The 23,883-nt window shown below is 38.6% G+C and overlaps 1 protein-coding gene across 2 annotated transcripts in view; it reads right to left on the bottom strand.

Annotated features, from left to right (window-relative positions):
- Window positions 1-23,883, bottom strand: part of Map3k5 (mitogen-activated protein kinase kinase kinase 5) — a 187,721-nt gene that overhangs the window by 39,699 nt on the left and 124,139 nt on the right. The window contains exons 13-19 of one of the 2 annotated variants that reach the window (XM_070010628.1): window positions 20,635-20,730; window positions 17,504-17,585; window positions 13,649-13,782; window positions 8,193-8,320; window positions 7,669-7,805; window positions 5,075-5,180; window positions 2,009-2,122 (exon numbers count right to left, since the gene is read on the bottom strand). In XM_070010628.1, the coding sequence (XP_069866729.1) occupies window positions 2,009-2,122; window positions 5,075-5,180; window positions 7,669-7,805; window positions 8,193-8,320; window positions 13,649-13,782; window positions 17,504-17,585; window positions 20,635-20,730 (797 nt within the window). The remainder of the gene's footprint in view (window positions 1-2,008; window positions 2,123-5,074; window positions 5,181-7,668; window positions 7,806-8,192; window positions 8,321-13,648; window positions 13,783-17,503; window positions 17,586-20,634; window positions 20,731-23,883) is intronic. The other variant, XM_070010629.1, reaches the window with a different exon arrangement.

The raw sequence follows: 23,883 nt of genomic DNA, 5'->3' as shown, positions 1-23,883 counted from the left end.
GAAGAGAATAATGGCTACCAGAAACAAGGTAGGGGAGGAGGCAAGGGAGGTAGGGAGGGGAGAAGCAAGGGAGCAGGAGGGGAAGGTGGTTAATGACTTAATAAGTTATGGTGAAATAGGAGGAGCTCTGCTCTACAGTAAGTGGGAAAAGCTGATGATCATGTGTTGTATGTTTCAAAAAAAAAATCCAGACACAGGGATTTAAATGTTTTTATCACCAAGAAATAATAATACCATCCTGATTTGGACTTTACATAATGCACACATGTATTGAAAATCACATGGTATCTCATTAATTGTACAATTTTTGTGTCTTTTTGTGATATTGAACTGAGGATCTCAAGTTTGCTAGGCAAACCTCTGCCACTTAAGCTATGCTCTGATTTCCCTAGATCCTTGTATAATTTTTTTTTTGTCGGTCGTGGGGCTTGAACTCTGGGCTTGGTTGCTATCCTTCAGCTCTTCAGCTCAAAGCGAGTGCTCTACCGCGTGAGCCATAGTACCACTTCCGGTTTTCTAGTGGTTTATTGGAGATAGAGTCTCACAGACTTTCCTGCCCAGGCTGGCTTTGATCCTCAGATCTCAGCCTCCTGAGTAGCTAGGACTACAGGCATGAGCTGTCAGCGTCTGGCCAATTTTTGTTTTTTTAAGAGAAGGTCTTAGTAACTTTGCCTGGGCTGGCCTCAAACTGTGATCCTTACACCTACCTTGCTAGTAGCTAGGATTGGGATAAGCTTTTTATTTTCTCTTTTAAGTACTGGAGTTTTGAACTCAGGGACTCATACTTGAGGCAGGCAAATGGTCTACAACTGAGCCATGCCTCTAGTTCTTTTTTTGTGCCAGTAATTTCTGAGAGAGAATCTCATTTCTTGTCTTAGGATGTACTTAGACAAAGATCCATCTATTTTAAGATGTCCATTATAACTGGGATATGTATATGCCACTATGCCCTATTTCTTCTGTTAAGCTGGAGTCTTGTGGAGTTTTCTTCCCTGGGAGCTGGTCTAGAACCAAGATCCTACTAATCTCAGCTTCCTAAATAGTTAGAATTACCAGCACAAGCCGGGCACCAGTGGCTCACACCTGTAATCCTAGCTACACAGGAGGCTGAGATCTGAGGATCCTGGTTCAAAGCCAGCCCGGGCAGAAAAGTCCGTGAAACTCTTATCTCCAATAAACCACAAGAAAATTGGAAGTGGTGCTATAGCTCAAGTGGTAGAGCACTAGCCTTGAGCTGAAGAGCTGAGGGACAGCACTCAGGCCCAGAGTTCAAGCCCCATGACCAACAACAAAAAAAAGAATTACTGGCACAAACCACCAGTGTTCAGCTAACCCAGCTTTATTTATTAAAGTCTTGATAATTTTTATTTTATTTATTTTATTCAAGTATGCCTTGAACTCTGATTCTCCTATCTTTATCATCTAAGTAGCTAGGATTATAGATGTTAGCTATCACAAGAGTTTAAACTGAAGTGAGTTCAAGGCCAACTTGTGCTACATACTGACACCACTATTACCACCACCACCACCACCACTATCAACAACAACAACAACAACAAACAAACAAAAATTCCAATATAAATTTGAGAATTTCTTGCCACTGCAGCTGTGAACACTGGAGTGTCCACAGGTCTATATGAAGTCTACTATCAATCGAATATTCTTTGAGGTATATAGAATAAAGGAGTGGTATAAGTAGAAATCCTGGGCATATGGTGCTTACATTTTTCAGTGGAAGACAAATAACAAAGTATTATCATATGGGTAAGTAAACTATATATAGTATGGTAGAAAGTCACATGTTATTACAAATGGAAAAAAATAGAGCAGGGTAAAGGGAACCAGAAGCCCCAGGAAGGCTCCCATGGTCAAGAAGAAATTCACGGGAGGTCTTACTGGCGAGGTGACCTTGGGATTAAGGCATCAAGGAGCTGAAGCTATGCTAGTAGCTGTGAGAAGAACATTCTGTGTCTGCACAGAAGAATGTGCAAAGGACCTGAAACATTACCTTGAGTGGTGTCATGAGGAAATGCAGGAAGGTGCAGAATATGCAAGCAGGGAACAGTAGGAAGGGACATGTGAGCCTTGTCCGGCACCTTGTAAGGACTTCTGCATTTGTTTTCTAAAAGAAATAGAAAGTCATGGATAGCTCTGGGTGATAGGGCTTGACGTGTGTGTGTGTGTGTGTGTGTGTGTGTGTGTGTGTGTGTGTGTGTGTGTGTGTGTCTGTGTGTGTGTGTGTCTGTGTGTGTGTGTGTCTGTGTGTGCGTGTGTCTGTGTGTGTGTGTACCAGTACTGGAGCTTCAATTCCGGGCTTCCTCAAGGCAAGCATTCTACCACAAATCCACCTCTAGCTTTCTGTTGGTTAACTGGAGGTAAGAATCTCATAGACTTTTCTTCCTGTGCTGGCTTTGAACCATAATTCTCAGATCTCCCTTTATAGTAGCTAGGATTACAGGTGTGAGCCACCAGTACCTGTGCCTGGCTTGACTGATGTGTTTTAAAAGTCCTCACTGGGCTGCTGTGTTGAGAACAGACAGTAGGGGGCAAGAGTGGAGAAAGGAGAACAGTTGGGAGATGGATTGAGTATCATAGTGAGAGGAGGTGGTAGAGGGAAGAAGAGTGAGAACAGAGCCAATTTTGAACCGTTTTGTGGGTGGAGCCAATGGGCCTCCTTGATGATTGGCTTGGCGAGTAAGAGAAGCTGCCAGTGATAACTCTGAGACAAGGAAGAGAGTGGGTGGAACAGGTTTGGGGAGAAGATAATGAGTTCTCTGTGGCATGTCAAGTCTAGTTTAAACCTCAGCTCTGTTGCTAATTAGCTTTGTGGCCTTGGGCAAATTATTTTAAACTCTTTGAATCTCAATTTTCTCATCGTAAAATGAGCTAATGATACCTAATGTTAGGGTAGTTGAAGGAATGCCAGTGTGAATAAGGTGCTTAGGAATCAGGGATGCAGTAAGCATCCTATCAATGACTGTCACTGTTGCCTTTCCTCTCACCAAATCACCAAGAGGTGAAACAGATCACAGTCTTCCAGCTACAGTTCATCAAGGTATGGAAGTATAGGACTGGCAGGGCACTGAATTAGTGCTAGGAGGCGTAGGGTGTTGGAAGATCAAGAATTGTAAGCCATGACCCTCAGATGGGTGCTGGCCAGTGAGCTAAGGTCATAAGTTAAGGTCATTTTTACCTGTGACCAATAGGAGAGGGACAAGTAAGGGCCCTGTGGACTGGTTTCCTACAACTATTTTAGGGTTGATAGGCTAGTCTTAATGTTAGCAAAAAAACATTAAATTAACATTCTTTCCCCCACCTCCCAAAAGTGTGTGAATGAAAGTAGGGCTTTTCCTCTCAGAAGTTTCTGAGTGTTGGCAGGAACTAAATGTTTCTTGCCAAATTGAGAGACTATAAGGCACGCAAAGACATCGAAAGCTCCCAGTAGGCTGAAAATTATTTTATTCAAAAAAAGTGTTCTAAATATATGTAATTCTGTGCCTGAAATACCCACTGCTGCTGATTAAATGTTCCTGAGGAGCAAACTTGGGGAATTTCTTTTTTCTTTTTCCCAGGCCACCAGGACAAGTAGTAGGCAAGGCAGAAAAAGAAGGTGAATTGGAGCCCAAAGGTGAACACAAAGAGCAAAGGGTAAGTTAAAACCCTGAGCTCTGGCCTATGAAAACTCTCCTGACTTCTGATTTCTGTCTGCACAACAGGGGCACTTCCAACTGCTGTTTGGGATTCAGGAATGCAGAATCTGGCCCTATGGCTTTATATTAAGCCAAAGATTAGTCATTGCCTTCGTTAGGTTTTTCTCACATTAATCATAACAACAACAACAACAACAACAACAACAATAATTAGAAGGAGGGGAAGAGGGAAATTTTTGCTTCATGAGCCTCATTGTATTGAAATGGTAAGAATGGAAAGTTGAGGGCTGTTTTGCAGTGCCTCCTACCATCCTGTAACTACTGACAGTCATTCATCTCTCTTTTTAATCTCTTTTTTTCCTGGTGCATAATTGATTTATTTTCTCCTTCCTATGATAATCTTCAAATAGCTGTACCGGGGAGTTTCAGTTTAGCACATCCATTTCTGTGTGAAATGCATCTTTAACAGTGTCATCCTTTTCAACCTTCTCTCCTCCTCCCATCTGTCCCAACCCCACTGTCCTTATTCCTTGATTCCATGTTCACCTATATACAATGACTATTACGATTGTGTTTCCCAATCTCCATCCTCCTTCTCTTAATTGCTACCATCTTTAGGAAAGACAGCTTCCTGGTATTCATTTTGTTGAACTGTGTGTTAATTTTTCAAAGTGTTTTACCTCTTTAAGAAATTATTATCTTCAAAGGGCTTTCACTTTCACACATCCATTTATGTGTGCAATGAATCTTAATCAGAGCCACCCCTTCTACCATCCTCTCTCATCTCTTAAACTTTAGTTTCCTCTAGGCCACCTGCACCTTTTTGGAAATCACTTTGTCTGTACCCTCCCAGCACTTTGTACAAGAGGCAGTTCAGACGCTGTGTTGCTTAATTCCTCAGGAAAACTCTCTCCCCACCCCTCTTCTGAGTGGCTGAGTCACTTCCTCTTTCTGAATTGAAATCCTATGGTTATTTATACTCTGAAGCAGGGGAATGGATCCTAGTGTAGAAAAATAGACTAGGAAAGAGGTAATTCAGAGTCCAGATGGGAAGTGATTTGGGCATGAGTAAGAAACAGAGTGGTTGGGCTGGGAACAGTAATCTTAAGAAAGTAATCAAGCCAGTGTTAAGAGTGGCTGTAGGCCAACCAGAGATGAAAGGACAGGAAATGGAAAAACAACAAATTGAGATTTAAAACTAATCTTCACTAGTATTAATCAGGAGATTGAGTAAATCCTATAAACACAAGAAGAGAAGAGCACAGATTACATTCTGTACTTTTTTTTTTCAGTGAGTATCTAACAGCATCCATATTAATGTGCCTAAGAACAAAGATTCAGTTTATCTTTTAGGCTTAAACTCAGCTATTAGCTCTTTCATTATGTAAGATCAGTATCATTATTGGAAAACACAAAAAACATACCAGTAAAAGTTTCAGTACATGGGTTTATGCCAGCAAGTCTCTTTGATGTCCCGAAGTCAGAGATTTTGAGAACACCACTATAGGTATTAATCAATACATTATCACCCTAGGGAAAAAAGGACTTCAATCAAAAAATGTTTTTCTTTTCTATTTCTTGCCAATTCTGTTTGATACCTACTTAATTTTTTTTAAAAAAGAGCCAAATAAGGATGTCATTCTATGCTCTTCATTAACAATTTATCACTAGAGAATTCTTGATAACAATTTTGAGTATAGATTATTAGTTGTTCACAATCTGTTACTCAGCATGAAAGGTCAAACATTGTCCCACAAGATAGTTCACTGTATTTTACAAGCATCATGGGCTGTATATACTATGTGTCCATAAAATATGAATTCCCTAACTTCCCAATCATTATCTTTCTTTTCCTATGTTTTTTTCTTCCCTTGGGATATTTAGGGACATCACAGATAACAGGCCTTTAAACTGATTTGAACATGGTAATAATATGAGTTATTGAACAAGACAGAACTTTTAGGGACAAGCATCTCCATTAATGGGTGAGAAAGCTGCTATTCTTTTAGAGGACTATTAATGCTCCTTCAAAGTGTTATGCCTTTCTGTTTCAGTTAAAGCTCTTTGAAGAAACTTATGAGGGACTAGCCAAGGTCACCCAGCAACTCTGGCTTATTCTTCTAGGTGACCTGGAGTAAACTTTGCTCATTATACTGTTTTCTATCCTGTAGTATTTTTTAAATATATTCTTATTGTAAAGATACTGTACAGAGTTCATGAGTACATTTCCTATTGAGCATTTTTATCCAACATCTTTGTTTTTTGAATGTGTACTCTATGACCTCAAACTGAGCATGCCCAGAAATATGTCATCTTTCTTTTGAACAGTGATTTCTGCATGAACCAAACATTTGAGCATGCTCAAAAATGTACATATAAAATTGATCACATCTGGGAATGTGCCCACCACTATGAACATTCCAATATGATTTTTCATATGTTCTTTTTTATTTTTATTTTTTGTCAATTGTAGGGCTTGAACTCTGGGCTTGGGCACTATCTCTCAGCTCTTCAGCTCAAGGCGAGCACTCTACCTCTTGAGCAACAGTGTCACTTCCGGTTTTCTAGTACTTTATTGAAAATAAGAGTCTCATGGACTTTCCTGCCTGGGCTGGCTTTGAACTGTGATCCTCAGATCTCAGCCTCCTGAGTAGCTAGGATTGTAGGCGTGAGCCACTGGTGCCCAGCTTGCAGAGGTTCTTTAATAAAATCCCCATGCTTTATTCAGGGCTAGCATTCCTTTCTTGATTGCAAATGACGTCAGTACTCTCTTCCCCTGCTACAAGTCATACTACTCTTCTCTTTAATCTGCTAGTTGTGCCTTTTGGTTTTGTACTCACCAAGATGTGAACCCATTGTGTTTTAGTTACAAAACTAACATATCTGCCATAGTAAGGCCTTTGCCAAGCTCTATTTTGCTTAGGTTTTTTTGTTTGTTTGTTTTTGTTTTTTATTTTGTACTGAGAACTGAACCTAGGATGTTGCATTTGCTAGGCAAGCACGTTAACCCTGAGCTACACTGCAGTCCCCGATCTCTCTCTTTCCTCCAACTCTCCCTCGTTTCTCCTCTTTCTTTCTTTCTTTCTTTCTTTCTTTCTTTCTTTCTTTCTTTCTTTCTTTTTTCTTTCTTTCTTTTCTTTCTTTCTCTCTCTTCTTTCTTTTTTCTTTTTCTTTCGTTCTTTTTTCTTTTCTTTCTTTCTTTTTCTTTCTTTCTCCTTTCCTTTCCTTCCTCCTTCCTTTCCTTTTCCCTTTCCTTTCCTTTCCTTTTCTTCCTTTCCTTTCCTTTCCTGTCCTGTCCTGTCCTTTCTTCTTTCCTTTCTCCTCTCCTCTCCTCTCAGGATGGCCTGGGGTACCTGCCATATAACGCAGGCTGGCCTCATACCAGAAATTTTCCTGCATCAATCTTCTAAGTATTAAGATCATAGGACTAGTTCACTATGCCAAACTAAATGTTTTTGGTCCTTTTCCCCCACTAATACTGAAGTTTGAACTCAGGGCTTCATGCTTGCTGGTCAGGTGCTCTACCACTGAGTCATCGCCTCAGCTTGCATTCTCTTGTTAAAAGGATACAATGCTTTTATTTTAGAGAATCTATAACTAATACTCTTAGTTCAATGCATAAAAGTAGTAGGTACTTGTGAGGAAGGGGAATTTTATTTATTTACTTCTTTTAACCATTCATCCATTGATTTAATATATACATTTATAAGAAGTCATTATAGACAAGGATACAAAGACTAACCAGCCTGTGAGCAGTTAACTACTCAGGAACAGAGAGCATGCCCTGCATCCACTGTATTGCTACACTCATCCCACAGAGCTCAAAGAAAATACCATATACTGTGATCATACTCAATTGGTTAATATGGATAAGGAAGTTAGTTCTGGCTCAGATGAGATGAACAAAAACTACTATGTAACTGGCTGAGAGTATAATGATACTTATATTTCTACTGTTTCTAACATCTAATTTAGATTCTTGCAGGAATTTAGGAAGATGAATCATGGTATGGCCTACCTTTATGTCCCGGTGCACTATTTGATTATCATGGAGGTATTTCAATCCTTCCAGGATTTGCTTTGTATAAAAGCCAATTGTTTGCTCATTGTCTTTTAATGGGCCCCATTTGGAACGAAGGAGAGCAGAAAGACTTCCTGTAAAAGAAATAAAAGGTGGATAAAATCTCTTCCAAATGAATATTTTAAAGCATACTAAAATGTGACACTAATTTAAGTGAACATTTATAACAATTGTACCAGTTCTTGGGCTTAAATACAAAAATATGACTCCTTCCTCTAAAGACAACACAGGCTAAGTAAAAGGCTAATGGCTCACCTTAATCCAAGGCATGATGGCTGATACTAAATTGGTCCCAACATTTATTTCTTTTATCCGAACAAACTTTCAGCTAATGCCCCAGATCTAATTTCTCTTTCAGCATAGACAAATTAAGACTTTTACTCCAGTAAATCTCACTCATTTTAATCCTCTTCCAGGACTAGGAAATTTATAGTTTTGAAAGAAAGAGAAGCATCTCTTACCTCCTGGGACCTGTTCCATGAAGATCTTAATGAAGCCATTCTCACTCAAAGAGCCCAGATACTGGACAATATTTTTGTGTTTCAGATGCTTATGCAAGGCTATTTCTTCATGTAGGGGCTGAGAGTATCTGGAACACACGCAAATGTCAATGAGATAATTTTGCAGTCTGACCTTAGTGTATAAACCTAAGTGATACAAACTAAAATGTACCCATAAATAACATCAAATGACCACCCAAGGACTTCATGTCTCATTAGGCCAATTCTGTGAATTTGTAGCTGTTGTAGGAAAAGAAAGGTCTCAGGGACTGTTCTAAGTTCCCTTATATATTTTAACTCATTTCTGACATGTAAATAAGAAGGTACTACTAAAATGCTAATTTTATAGATCAGAAAAAATTAATTTACAGAGGGGATGACTAACCTGCTCAAGATCACAAAACCAGTGATAGACTTAAGATGTGAAACCAGGCGATTAGAAGTTACTACACAGCTTGCTGTTCTGCTAACATGACACTTATTCTAGGAGGCTCTTGCCCAGGAAGACAGACATTCCCAGTAATTTTAATGTTCATTCAAGAACTTCCTGAAAGAGCAATTAACTCTTCAAGAGAAAACATTGATTCAAAATCCTCACCGACACTATGCATCAAGCCTATTGTCTCATGATTTTTTTTTCTAATTCCCTACTAGTCTCTTTACTGAAAGACTAGGTGTAAAGCAGAGTTTAAAATCATGGGGTTGGCAGAAAAGGTCAGATAAGGTGATGTTAGGGAAATGAACCCTAAGATATATATTCAAATTTTTTTTCTTTCATGCAATTGTTTCTTTGTTGCTTTGTATGTCCCTCCCCCACATTATAACCCCTGCTTTCACTGTATTTGATGTTGGTATAATTTGTGGAGGGGAAGGGGAAAAGCAAATCGTTTAAACAGGGATACAGGTGGACCCATTGCAACAATGAGATGTACAAGTCGTTATGTGGAAAACGAACTTTACAACTTTGGTGGGAGGGTGGGATGGGGAGGATTGGGTGGGGGGGCGGAGGGAGGATGGGAAGGGATGGGAAGGGGAAACAAAGGAGGATGCTACAATGCTTGATAAGAAATGTACTCATATTATCTTGCCCATGTAATTGTAACCCCTCTGTACAGTATTTTCACAATAAAAATAAATAAAAAAATCATGTGCTTGGAATATGTTGCTGCATCAAATGATGAAAGTACTTTGTACTTTTGAAACAGAATAAGACTCCACATGATTGTATGAAGGAATGTAAAGTTTATAGACTTAACATCTCCAAATCAATGTAGCTATTCTGTGATTTTGTACAGAACAAAGATCAAAGATCAAAATTTCAACAGATTGAAGTAAAGATTTAATTGGTGATCCATGAACTAGACATCTAGTCCAAACTGACAGGAGCTTTGCTTTGTATGGCAGAATAGTCAGTTATTCTAAGGTAGCTTGGGCAAAATAAGGAAACATCATGGTGCAAAAAGCAACTGGTCATCATCAGGTAACTGTCCTTGTAAGGCTAAAGCAAAGGGTACTTCCTTATTATACTAAATAGGCTACTTTCCTGTTTGGAAATATGGCTGCCATCTCTCTACTATCTCTTTACTGATTCAGGTATAGGTCAGGTCTGGTTTGGTGACATAAAACTTAAGAATAAGTGATTCCATTTTAAATTAATCTATTGTGACCAAGACTAGGAGCGTAGTCCAAATTAGTAGCCTTTCATAAATTTTATTTAATAAGCTAAATATGGACAGTTTAGTGGTTTATACCTGAAATCCTAGTTAGAGAGATGGAAATCTAGAGGATTCCAGGTCAGCCTGGCAAAATGTTATCGAGATTCTTTCTCTCCAAAGTAAGCATGGTATGTTGGCATCTACCTGTTATCTCAGCTACCTGGGGGGCAGTAGGGCAGGAGGATTACAGTTGAAGGATCACCACTGGAGGATGACCTGGTAAAATGTGTGACCATTTTTGAAAACATAACCTAAAGCAAAAAGGGCTGGAGATGTGGCTCAAATGGTAGAGCACTTGCCTAACAATTACAAGACTGTGAGTTCAGATCCCAGTGCAGAGAAAACAAAAAAACAAAACTAAATATGGTGGGGTGTCAGTGATAAACACACTCAATGCTATTCTCTAATGCATGTACGTGCATATATGTACATATATACAGTATATAAGTATCTATCTGTATATAACTGTATATATATGTATATAAGTGCACAGTAGAGGCTACAGAAAGGAAAAGCTCTAAGTCATATTAAATATAAACTGATATCTCAAACTTGCTCAGTCATAAATATGGGAGATGTTCAGATTTTCCAATGGCCAATCCGAATAAACACAGTGCATCTCTTTTGGGTGTCAACAATAAACACTAGAATTTCTAGCATTCAATAATACTATTTTTATGAAGCTTGGCTAAAGCTAAAGCAATTAGAAATTTATTTAAAAAAATATGGCTTGACTTAATCCAAATGAGCTTTTATAATCTGTGTATTACTATTCAGAAACCTGACAATAATAACAACAGAAAACCTTGGACTTCAGCCATAGTTCTCATTTTTCTTCTTTAGAACTGTTCTAAAAGAACTGTTCTTTTAGAACAGTTCTTAAGACCAGATATTACAATGGCTGCTTTAATAGTGTACAAGTTAGAGACAGCAACATTTTGATGGAAATGAACAAGAATTATAAATATGGAATATTGCCAATAAGATACGTTGGTAATGACTCTTCACTATGAGGACATTTATAAGTTACTTCTTCTGTAGCAATAAAATCATTTGACACTAGTTCTTGATTACTTATATATGCATTAGTTACAAAGATGTGCTTGATCTATAGATTTAGGAAATTAAGATAATCTGAAATAAGCAACTAACTCAATTTATTATGGATGAAAGGACTCTCAATTCTTGGTCCTTAATTGAAAAATCAAACCATGAACTCTTACATTTAAAATGATGGAAAGTCAAATTATCTACATTATGTAGTTAAATCAAGGATGGTTGAGAATTTAAATACTAGTCTGAGACCAACTAAACTAAGGATCTGCACTTTTCTCTAATATGGAAAATATTACAGATATCCAACAGTTTTTACAAAGTTCAAGTACTAAGCATGAAACAAGGATGAAGTGATAATTTTCTCAGTGATAAATTATGCTTGCCTATGGGAATTACAAAAATCCTATCTTTTCAATCAGCAATAGCAATGGTAAGAAGAAATGGTACGGTCAGAGATAGTTACAGGTATTTAGCTTGGTGTGTGTGTGTGTGTGTGTGTGTGTGTATGTGTGTGTGTGTGTGTGTGTGTGCGTGTGTGTGTGTGTGTGCTTGTGCGTGTGTGTGTGTGTGTGTGTTACTTCTGGGGCTTGAACTCAGGGCCATACATTCTTGCTCATGGCTAGCACTCTACCACTTGAGCCATTCTCTGATACTTTTTGTTGGTTAATTAGAGATGGAGTTTTGAAGAGTTTTCTTCTTTGACTTTGAACTCTGATCTTCAGATCTCATCCTGAGTAGTTAGAATTACAGTTATGAGCCACTAGCACCCACCATATTTAGATTTGAAAAAATAACTATTCATCTATAAATTTTTCTCGATTTCCTCTAAGTCAAATCTCCATTGACAACCATCTAGAAAGGTGGTTTCCAACCTTTCTTTCATTTGAGACAATCTCAAATGCTGCCTAGTCTTAAACTCAGTATCATCCTGTCTGTGCTTCCTGAGTGCTGCGATTGCAGGTGTGAACCGTTGTGCTGGGTTGGTTTCCAACCTTTAGCAGGCAGGCATTCACCTCTCCTGTACAGCTGTTGAAGAATGTCCAGAACAACCTTAGAATTTTTGGAAGTGGAGTCTGAGCATTTTTAAAGGTTTCCTTAGTTAGCTCTAATTTACAGCTGGATGGAGATACTGATAAAATTAAACAATTTAGGGTTGTGTCGAATGTTACAAGGAGAAAACCAAGATTAACCCTAGCTTGTGACAGCTTACTGAGAGTGTACTCTAATGTACAACCTCTCTCTTACAGCTACTCTGATGCGTGAGCGAAGTATTTTTAGAATGGGAAGGAAACACAGAAGGAACTGAGTATGTTTTTGGTACTGGAAACTGGATCCAGAGCCTTATGTATGCTGAGCACAGACAAGCTTTGCTACAGAGCTACCCCCCAAGCAACCACAAGAAACTGCTGTTGCTTCTATGATTCTCCTTCGCAGATGGTAATTCAAAGTCCCACCTCATGCAGTGTTCATATCCATTATACCACGTTAGCAATTATCCTTTGTGACTGCTACCACTTCAAAGGGAACATCCTGATCTCTCCAGGGCACAGGGACAGACATATCTGTGTGCTCTATCTTCACAATAACAATGTTATAATATTATCTATAATCCCTTTAACCATTCAATGTCATGAACCACCTGTTCAGGGTAACAACCCATATAAATAAATTCCAAGTCTTTGAACTCCAACATGCCTGCCATATCTGGCTCTGGTTTTGATGCTTGCTAAATGTTTTTTCACCTTTTAGTATGCCTTGTAATTTTGATGAAAGACAGACATGATGTGTGTAAGCCTGTGTCCCTGAGCTGTGAACCTTACAGCCACTTTGTAGTTTTTGGACACTTTAAGTGGGACAGGATAACAGGAGTGGATTAGAGTTGGCCATTTCCTTTCCCAGTAAAATTTTCTCCTGAGGACAAGTATTTTACGAATAAGATGTTCTGATGGGACGTAAATGGTCTCCTTTTCTCTCTTCTATCAGAAGCACAAGGGCACTTTTCTCTGATATTCATTATGAAGATTTGGTATTGTTTCCCAGGGGTGAAGTTCATAAAAGTGTAGGGATTCTCCACACTCATTTGTCCACACTAGGTCTCTATCAGTTTGTTAGCTGTTGGATTTTCTATGCCAGCACTAGTGCCCATGGTGGTTTCCATGGGGTTCTGCTCTAGTAAGTATGACTATCTGTACTCGTTTCCATCTTTCCAGTTAGGGGGCTGCTTTCTGCCCTTCACCAATGGATCCTACAAGAGTGGCTGGTTTCTTAGTTGCTCCCCTTTCCACTTGTTTAGATGGAATGACAATCTGTAAGTACCTTGCATGCTGGACTGGAAACTTATTTATGACAGCATTTACTGTCCATCTATCCACAGAATAAACCACCTTACCTATGACCAGCATACAACACACCCATTTGTAGTTTTTAAAAGTCCTTACCTGAGTCTTTTTGCCCATACATCCAAGATTTCTACTTAAATTACAAAACAATACAACAGATAAACCTGAGATGGATTCAAATCATACAATGGGGTTTCCAGAGAGTCTCATTTAATTGAATTACCACCAAGTATCTCCTAAACTTTTACTAACAATCCCAAGAGCACTCAAAGCAGATTTTATTAGCCCTTTAGTGAAATTACTGTACCTGCTGTCTCTCTCTGGGATTTCCTTAATAGCAATCCTGACCTGGTTGCTCAAGTCTCGACCTGCATAGACGATCCCATATGTGCCTTTTCCTAACACAACCCGGTCAGCGTTCTCATCATATTCATAGTCATACTGCAGAAGGAAAAGGGACACAGAGTAGTTAAACATTAGTTGCACTTGGTATTTCAAACACCATTTTGTTCTCTTAAGAGTATTCTTAGGCTGGGAATTTGGCTTAGTAGTAGAGTGCCTAATCTGCATGAAGTCCCGGGTTTGACTCCTCCTTACCATATAAACAGAAAAAGCCAGAAGTGGTGCTGTGGCTCAAGCGGTAGAATGCTAGCCCTGAGTCCCAGCTCTGAGTCCAAGCCCCACAACCAACAACAACAAAAAAAGAGTATGAGAAGTAAAAAGATGGAAGTGGCAGCTTCAAGAACCAAAACTCTCCACATAAAGCAGGTAGAGTGTTCACATTTAGATTATACATATGTTATGATACACTGGGAACTGCCTTCCTGAATCTGTACAAGTGCTTCTGGAAAAGGCACTCAGATTCTTTTATGCATTTAGTTTGGGTTTGCATTGATCCTGGAGATGCAAACAACTGAAGTCAACATCCCTCAGTACTGATCACATTGAGTTAATTTTCTTCTTGCTACTCAGCTTTGGTACCATTTCAGCATTTCTTACTCTGCAAGATGTGCAAATACTGAAAGGGCTAGGGTAAAAAGTTTGAAGTTTTCCTAGTCAATGATTTAAAAAAAAAAAAAGCAAGGATTTGCTGGGCACTGGTGGCTCATGCCTGTAATCCAAGCTACTCAGGAGACTGAGAACTGAGGATCATGGTTCCAAGTCAAACTAGGCAGAAAAGTCCAGGAAGCTCTTATTTCCAATAAACTACTCAGAATAAGCTGGAAGTGGTGCTGTGGCTCAAGTGGTAGACTGCTAGCCTTGAGCAAAAGAAGCTCAGAGACAGTGCCCATGCCCTGAGTTCAAGCCCAGGACTGGCAAAAAAAAGAGAGCAAAGATTGTTTTCATTTTACCATCAGTTCCCCCAAATCCAAAAATATAAAGACACAAAAAATTTAATTTCTTTCTGATGTTGTCTAGGCAAGGCTTGAACTTGTACTTCTGCAGCTTCATACTCCTAATAGCTAGGATTACCATATATGTGATGCCACCCTTCATCTGAAAATTTTGATCTTTGATGTACAAAGGGACTATTTATAATCCTGAACCCCAGTGTCAAACATAGCAGCAAAATAAAATAAAGTAGATATAAGTGAAAAGAAGATAGAAAACATTTCAGAAAGGCACCTCCTTTGTCTCAGACTGCAACTATAATATTTTTTATAATATTTTAGACCATCAAATGATCAAGCCATATCCCCCCAAACTCAGCAAAATCTATAGGAGAAGTCATAAGAACAAGATCCTCCCACTGGATAGAATATAAAATTGGCAAAGAACAGTTACATCCACTTCATCAAAAGGTCTGAGTTAGCCAAATATTTTTATTTCTTACATTTTATCAGCCAGAAAATTTGACATTAGGTATTGCTGAATAATTCATGAAGAAAACAATGGTCATAGATTTCTTTTGTTGTTGTTGTCTGTAGTGCTAGGGATAGAACCCATGGCTATGAGCATATTAGGCAAGTGTTTTTTTTTTAATCACTAAACAATATGCCTATCTAGTAATGGATTTTTTTTTTGTTTTTGTTTTTTTTTTTTCAGTGTGGGGCTTGAACTCAGGGTCTGGGCCCTGTCCTTGAGCCTCTTTGTGCTCAAGGCTACCCTCTACCACTTGAGCCACAGCCTCACTTCCAGTTTTGGAGTGGTTAACTGGAGATAAGATTCTTTGTGGGACTTTTCTGCCTGGACTGGCTTCTGTGATCTTCAGATCTCAGCCTCCTGAGTAGCTAGGATTACAGGCGTGAGCCACCAGTGTCTGGCCCTAGTCATGGAATCTTATGCTCATCAAAAACATTGGCCTTGAAGCCAAGCATGGTGGCTCAAGCCTGTAATCCTAACTGCTTGGGAGGTAGAATTTGTTTTGAGGCTGACACAGGCAAGAAAAACTTCAAGAGACTCCATCTTAACCAACATCCAAGCACAGTGGTATGCACTTGTCATCCTAGCTACAGGGAAAGCACAATAGCTGGGCACAATGGTATTTGCTTGTCACAAATAGGAGGAACATAGCCCAGGCTGGCTTGAGCATAACACCTATGTAACAGAAAGATGAAGGAGACAGGAGCCTGGTCTGGCTTATTCAGAGAGAAAATTGTCTAAGCGATGGCCAGAGAAACCAGAACAGAACTGCGGCTAAGCACCTAGGAAGACAGGGGCTGTGAACTGATGAATATGGAAACAAAAAAGGAGGAAAAAAACCCCAGATTTTAAAAAAATAAAGAGTATGATTACACAACTTATATATTTTATATTCTATTTCTATGGTAATAGTTAGGAAATCAAGCTGTTGCTAAGGGAGACAAGAGTTGCAACTCAAAGCACTGATGGGAATACATCTAGTATCATCCCTTTATTACTGCCTGCCCAGAACCACCTCAATTGATGCTGGGAAGAGAACTGGCAGGGGAAGACATTATTGACAAGGCCAAACAACAGAGTGATGATTCACTCAGTCCTTGCATTTCCGAGGGACCTACAGTGAAAGAATCACTGTATCAAAGCCAAGTTACTTTCCTCTGGAACTCCAGTGCAAGATGAGTTGTTACCTCAAGTGACTTCATTATTTTTCAGACTGTCATGCCTCCTTTTTGGCAAATGCCAAAAACACTGATAACAGTAATAGAATGTCAAATCCATTTTATCCAGTGTACCAGATCTATCTTAAATCTTTACTCAAATACTACTTTTTAAAATTTTTATTTATTTATTTGCTTATTTTTGTCAGTCATGGGACTTGAACTCAAGAGCCTGGGTACTGCTCCTGATCTTTATGGCTCAAGGCTAGTGCTCTAACTTTTGGACCACAATTCTATGTCCAGTGTTTTGGTGATTAAATGGAGATATGACTCTCACAGAGACTTTTTTTTGTCCCAGGCTGGCTTTGCTCTGTGATCCTGAGATCTTAGCCCCCTGAGTAGCTAGGATTCTAGGGGTGAGCCACTGGTGCTAGCAACTTTTTTTATTTTTGACAGTACAGGGGGTGTTTATGGATGCTAAGCAAGTGCTCTTCTAGTTGAGCCACCTCCTGAACCTCAATTATTATCTCCTTAAATAGTCTTCCTCTCCTCCCTATCTAAAATCCCATACCCTTGCTGTCCTGTAACTTCCTAAATGCTTATTGCTTTGATTTGTTATTCTTTTAACTTTCATAGTTTCAGGTTCTGGGTGTAACATACTAATGAGGGCCACAAAAGATTCTATCATCCAGAAACTTGGCTGATATTTATGTGCTTGGATTGTACACAGCTCAGAAGAGAATAGAAAAAGTCTAACCAATGTTATTCAGGCTGTGAAGGTAATTGATACTTTCATGGATAAAACATAGTTGTTCACTTTCTGGTAAGGAAAATACTAAAACTAAGTACTCCTGAGTTTTCTGAGTTCACTAGTGTTTGTGCACTTTTAACCACAAGAATTCTAGAACCTACTTTTTTTTTTTAACTGGGTTTTTATTAGCATATATTAATTGTACAAGGAAAGGTTCATTGTGACATTTCCATATATACATACAATGTACTTGATCATATTCATCCCCTTCATTTCTCTACCTATCTCCTTCTTAAAAATTTAGTAGAGTTTATTCTACTTCTGAGCATGTATACCAAGCACTCCAACCATATTCACTATCATTCACTCTAGAAGCTACTTTGAGCATTACCTCCAGGGAGTCACCTTCACAGTCTCCTTCCTCTGTGCTTCTCCCCTTCTCTTCTGTAATGGTGTTCACCATTTCAAAAAACCTACAATAAAAGTTGGAATCCATAACACAATGGAATATGAAACATTCATGCTCTTTGACTTGTGATATAATCAAGATGTACTTGATTATACTTAAAGCCTGCTGAACATTCTAGCTCAACCTAACCTACCTTCAATGTTACATGAGCCAAGAATTGGGAGAAATTATCTGACACGGAACCTATTTTATCATCAAGTGTTGAATATCTCATGCAACTTGTTGAATACACTATCAACCCAGTGCATTATAGTTTGGTTTTTCAGTCTTGTGGTCGAGGGGCTGAGTGACAGCTGGTAGCTGTGGCTTACTGTCATGGCTCAGTATAGTGAGAGTATTGTACTGTATCTCACTAGCTCATGAAAGGGTCAACATTTGAAGTATGGTTTCTACTAATATGTATCAAGTTCAGGCCTTCATAAAAGATGAAAAAAATCTTTGAAAACCACACATCATTATGAATTAGGGACTACATAAGTAAACATGTCCCAAAGTGACGAGAGCAAATGTGGATTAGGTAACAACTATCAAGACCATGAAAAACTATGGTTTTATCTTCAAAGAGAAAATGTAAGTTGGTAGGGTTTACTAGAAATTTCTGACTTAATGCCTCACTTCAAATTTTAGTAACACAATTTAAACAGGGTCATAGAACTGTTAAGAATGTGCACTAGGGTATTAGGGCAAGATTATTGGTATCTATGCAAACTTAGACAGTCCCATTTGCATCTCAAAGTGCTTAATTATCAAGCAGGAAATACGAAGTACCTATTTCATGAGTTGCTGTGAAGATGATTTAGGGTAATTGCTTAGTACAATGCATTCATAACTATTGGCTACTATTATTTCACTGTTGTCAATATTACTATTTAAAAATATAACAAAAATTGAGCTGGAAAGGTGGCTCAGTGGTAAAGTGCTTGCCTTGCACGCATGAGGCCTTGGGTTCGATTCCTCAGTACCACATAAGCAAAAAGAAAAAAGCCGGAAGTGGCGCTGTGGCTCAAGTGGTAGAGCACTAGCCTTGAGCTGAAGAGCTGAGGGATAGCGCCTAGGCCCAGAGTTCAGGCCCCACGACTGGATCCCCCCCCAAAAATAACAAAAATTGCCCATACTCTAGATATTTCATTATATTATGTTATCTTTAACTTGATAGGTGACTGTTAGGCTACTACAACATTCAATCTCAAACACTAAATCTTCTCCCTGAGCACTTCAACACTATACATGTAGGTTCCATACATACGGCCTATGAAATACTGATGTGAATTTGGACTGGCTTACACACACATTGATGACACAGCCACTTTCATCAACATCTTTCTTTAGCAACCCTCATGAAGTTTTATTTCTGGAGATCATTTCATAGGAACCCAATGTAATTAAGTGAAAAAAATAGATTTTCCATGTTCTCCCTGAGTCTTGTCTATTAAAAGGGGATGCCAATGGTCCATACACGTAAAGTAAGGCAGGTACTAAGACTAGGGCTGATGATTTTGTATGAAAGGACAGCTACAGGAGAGAGCAGGTTATGGTGTGGCACAAAGCCCAGTCAACACAACTCAGAATCTTTCTATTCCTGTACCTCATTTTATCTGTCCATCCATTCATTTATCCAAATTCTCACTGAATAGCTACGTGTCAAGAACTGTTCCAGACATTGAAAATACAACCATGAACCAAGTCTATTGTGGAGTCTGAAGCCTGTTTAGAGAGTTCACATTCAGTACTTCTTTCCCTCTATACATTTCTTGGAGGTCAATGACAAAAACAATTGCCTAGCTTGAGTGGCCTAACAATATACTCTGGTGAAGATTGAATGATGAGTTAGAGACAAAATCAAAATCAACAAATAAGGAGAAAAACAAAAGAACTCTTCAAAAGAAAACTTTGCTTGAAAAAAACATCTGGCTTTAAGAGCAAGCTTCAAGACCTAATACTTCAATCACTAATACAAAAGTCATCAGCATGAACACCTATCTCTGAGCAGAATATAACACAGTGTGGCAGGAATCCAGTGTAATTTTGGAAGCATGGACTTTATAATCACTTGTGCCTACTTCGAATCCCTGATTTCACACTTAATGGCTATGTTATAAGGTCTGTTAATACTTCAAAAAGATTTTAATTTTATTCTTTTAAGCAAAAGAATAAATAGCTATTAATAGCTATCAATATCTTTGATATTTAAATATAGATAGAAAATTAGAACATACATGGGATGAGCAGTCTTTCTTATTTCCAAGTCTTTTTACTGTACATTTTGTGATAATGAAAATACATCTCTAGCCATAATCTGTGAATTCAACAAGCATTATTTTTACATCAAGATAAAATTAGTTATTGGCTATTGTACCTAGAATATCAAATAGTGTTTGTGTGTATCAAAACAACCTCCAGTAAAATTTTTCAGCTTTCAGCTACACTTGTTTCTAAGTGGTCATTTAGTTCTCTGTTCCATCATAGACAGTCACTGTGTTCTATAAAGTATTTAATCCACTCAAGAGAAACATGCCCAAGGAGGGTAACACAAACAAACAATACAGTCCCTGAATTTTTGGATCTTCTTTTTTATTGGTGTAGATCAGACCACTGGCTCTTATCCTAAACTGTGCCTCCATAGTCTGGTGTGTGGCCAAAGCACATTTTTAATGTTCATTAGATGATTCTAATAGGAGCAAGAATGAAGGCCGCTGTTGTAGACAACAATAAGGTTATTCAGAAGAACTGTGAGAACAAAAATTTTGGTAATCATATTTGGTAAATATTTAAAAAACAGGCAGAGTATTTAACAATGAACCCATAAGTCTTGGTTAGTATTTTATTTGTGGGGAAATGAATTATGACTAAGAAAAACATTGATTTATTCTAAAGAGTCCAAAAATTCTGACTGCCTAATATACCACGAAGTTATAGTTATAAAAATATTGTCCTCAATGATGTATTTGCTTATTTACCCATTAAACTCTTTAAAGAGGCTACATATGAATACATTACTTGCATATCATTATCAAGTTTGAACAGTCTTTTTATACAGAATAACAAATACATACTTTTTACAGTGAAGTTCTGTACAGAAGTAGATTTGGAAATCATCAGAATTGTGAAGCACATAAAGAAAACAGCATCGTTCTTCAAATTTAGAAATACTGAAACAAAAAGAAGCATTAGTCAGGGAAATACAAGAACATCCATGTATCTGTAATAAAAAAAAAAAAACAAATGCTTTGTATATCCAATCTTGATTATATCAATGGTTTCTACAACACACAGTCAGAAATTGCACTGAACACGGTTCAAAGCCAGCCCGGGCAGGAAAGTCCTTGAGACTCTTATCTCCAATAAACCACTAGAAAACTGGAAGTGGTGCACATGGCTCAAATGGGAGAGCACTCACCTTAAGCTGAAGAGCACAGGGGCAGTGCCCAAGCCCAGAGTTCAAGCCCCATGACCAACAAAAAAAAAAAAAAATGGAAATCTCCATCTGGCACCAGTGGCTTACACCTATAATTCTAGCTACTCAGAAACAGAGATATGAGGATTGTGATTCAAAAATCCGTGAGACTCTTAATCCTAATAAACTACTCAGAAAAAGCCAGAAGTGGCACTGTGGCTCAAGTGGTATAAGGTTAGCCTTGAGAAAAAAAAGCTCAGGGACAGCTCCAAGGCCCTGAGTCCAAGCCCCAGGACTGGGGAGGAGGGAGGAAGTAAAGAAATTTCCCTACCTCCTAATACTAAACTTATTTAGTATTCTGAGAAATTGTCCTCCTACTCATCTCTGAAGCATAGCACTGCTCTGGGATGCTACAAACATATTGAACTGTCCTGCTGGCTAATGCAGTCGTCTGTGTTGGGAGGAAAAGTACAAATCCTAACTTGCTGGCTGAGCTTGAATTTGGGCTCATTGGGCTCATTGGATCTGTGGTACAATGACATGTTTCCAAAGGGAGGAAGACAATCTGTAGAGGTAGTAAAAGTACCTCACTGGTTGTACAGATTATAGGAGAGTGAAGAAATAGGAAATAGCCCTTGGTTTGGATTCAGAAAGGGTTTTATTGTAGAGCAACATGAAACAACAAGTTTAGCCATGCTGTTTTACGTCAGAAGGAGCAAGCCAACATATTCTGTAATGGGCCAGATAGTAAAATACTTTAGGATCTGCAGGCCAAACCACTCAATTCTGTTGTTGGAAGATGGAAGGAGCCTTAGATAACAAATGAGTATATGTGACTATGTAATAAAACTTTATTTACAAAACAGGAGGCAGGCAAGATTTGTAACATGGAGTGTGTGTGTGTGTGTGTGTGTGTGTGTGTGTGTGTGTGTGTGTGTGTGTGTGTGTGTGTGTGTGTGTGTGTGTGTGTGTGTGTGTGTGTGTGTGTGTTCATCCCACCAACACTCAGCCCATGGACTGTATTTTGTGCTTTACACAATGCAGAACGTCTTTTTAAATTTACGGGGAAATTCTAAGTCAGGAGTCGGTGGATCATGCCTGTAATCTGAGCTCAGGAGGCTGAGATCTGACAATTGCAGTTTGAAGCCAACCTGGGCAGAAAAGTCCCTGTGAGACCTTTTTCTCCAACTAACTACTCAAAAACTGGAAGTGGAGCTGTGGTTCCAAGTGGTAAAGCACTAGCCTTGAACAAAATAGATCAGGGACAGCACTAAGCTCTGAATTCAACTGACAAAAAAAGAAAAAAAAAGAAATTCTAGTAATTGTTTATGGCTCATCTAAGACATTACCCACTCTCCAAGCCCTGCTTGTAGCCTAAACAGAAAGTCTCACTGCGTATCTCACATGTATTGCCATTAGTTGGTAAATGTGTGCTCCTCTTTTCACCTAGATGCTCTTCAAGAGGAGTTTGATATTTTTGTATCTTTAGTAGAACTCAACATTTAGCACACATCTAATGCTCAGCAAATGCCACTGAGTTGAGCTGAGCATGTTCTGAGTGATGCAAGATCAATTGCTGACCTAGTTGGATTTTGTTCCATGGTTTGTCATCTTTTCATTATAGAGGAGGAAGCCAGGCAAAGTTCACTCACTTGAAGTCTCAGGCTAGTACTTGAATTTCCTCAACATATAAGCCAGCAAGAATCATGCAGAGGCATCATATGTATATGCTATAAATTATAACAACTGTTTGTAGAGCTGCCATAGTTAATTAAAGTAAATGAATCTACTAGAAAACAAATCGGATTAAGTGAAATTTATATTTATTATAATAAATGAATTGTTTGGAAAATTCAGTCATAAATAATAAATGCCTTGCTAATGAGTGCTTTTAAAAGTTAAATATTAAGAGAGTAAAGCTTTATTTGAGAAGGTATCAATTAGAAAGTATATAATGATTCAGTTCATAATCTTGCTTGTTCGATCACCCATGAGGTTACAGGAAGCTCTGTCTGCCAAGTCAAAATGATTGGTGACTCAGATTGCTCTACCAGTTCATGTTCTAGCCAAAACAAATCCTATAATTACAAAAGCAACAGGATATTGCATAACTGGCTTTCAGAAGTCTGTTGTCTCCCATTTCTATTATGTGAGGCTATTAGTAAACACAACGAATTGGGCTTGAAATTTCCAAGAATTGGCTTAGCATGGGTGCCTATAGGCAAACATTTAAACACTTCACCAGTGACATTTGATTCTTAAAAAAAAATCTTATTTTTAGTTCCCCTCCCGCCCTCCTCCTCGCCCCCCCGCCCCCGCAATAACATTTTCTGAACTGCTGGCCTTATAAGAGCAATGTTAGGAATTGGAGGTCTGGTTCCAATGGTGGGGCACTAGCCTTGAGCCTAAATGCCAAGCTAGAACAAAAGACCCAAGTTCAATCCTCAGTTCATTTTTTTTTTTTTTGGTCGGTCATGGGGCTTGAGTCAGTTCATTTTTTTTTAAGTGACCTGTTGAATTGTTACCCCTTTGTAGAGTGAAAGATAAATAACTAAAGATAAAGATAAATAAAAATATAACTGAAAAGAAGAGTGAATGTCAATGTTAGAACTGAATTGAAGTTTGTGGCTATGATCTCAAGAATGCTACAATAACAATGACCTAGAGAGAATGAAAAAAGAATGGATTCCCCATAATCTCATGCCACTAACACTAGCTACAGGACATGGCTAGGCTCATGGCATATGTGCTTTGGATCTATTCAGGAGAAATTAGCTCCTGGTCACCAGAAGGACAGGAAACCATCCTACAACATAAACCACAAGTGAGGCTACCTGGAGCAGAGCTCCCTGTGCTCCCGTCATCTGCATCTTGATTCTGCTCCACAGTTCACATTTAGCCCACAGTC

This window comes from Dipodomys merriami, unplaced genomic scaffold (genome assembly GCF_024711535.1).
Source record: "Dipodomys merriami isolate MVZ:Mamm:240054 unplaced genomic scaffold, mDipMer1.0.p SCAF_8, whole genome shotgun sequence".
NCBI classification, from domain to species: Eukaryota; Metazoa; Chordata; class Mammalia; order Rodentia; family Heteromyidae; genus Dipodomys; species Dipodomys merriami.
Note: the sequence above shows the minus strand (reverse complement) of the source record. Positions and strands in the feature narration are given on the sequence as shown.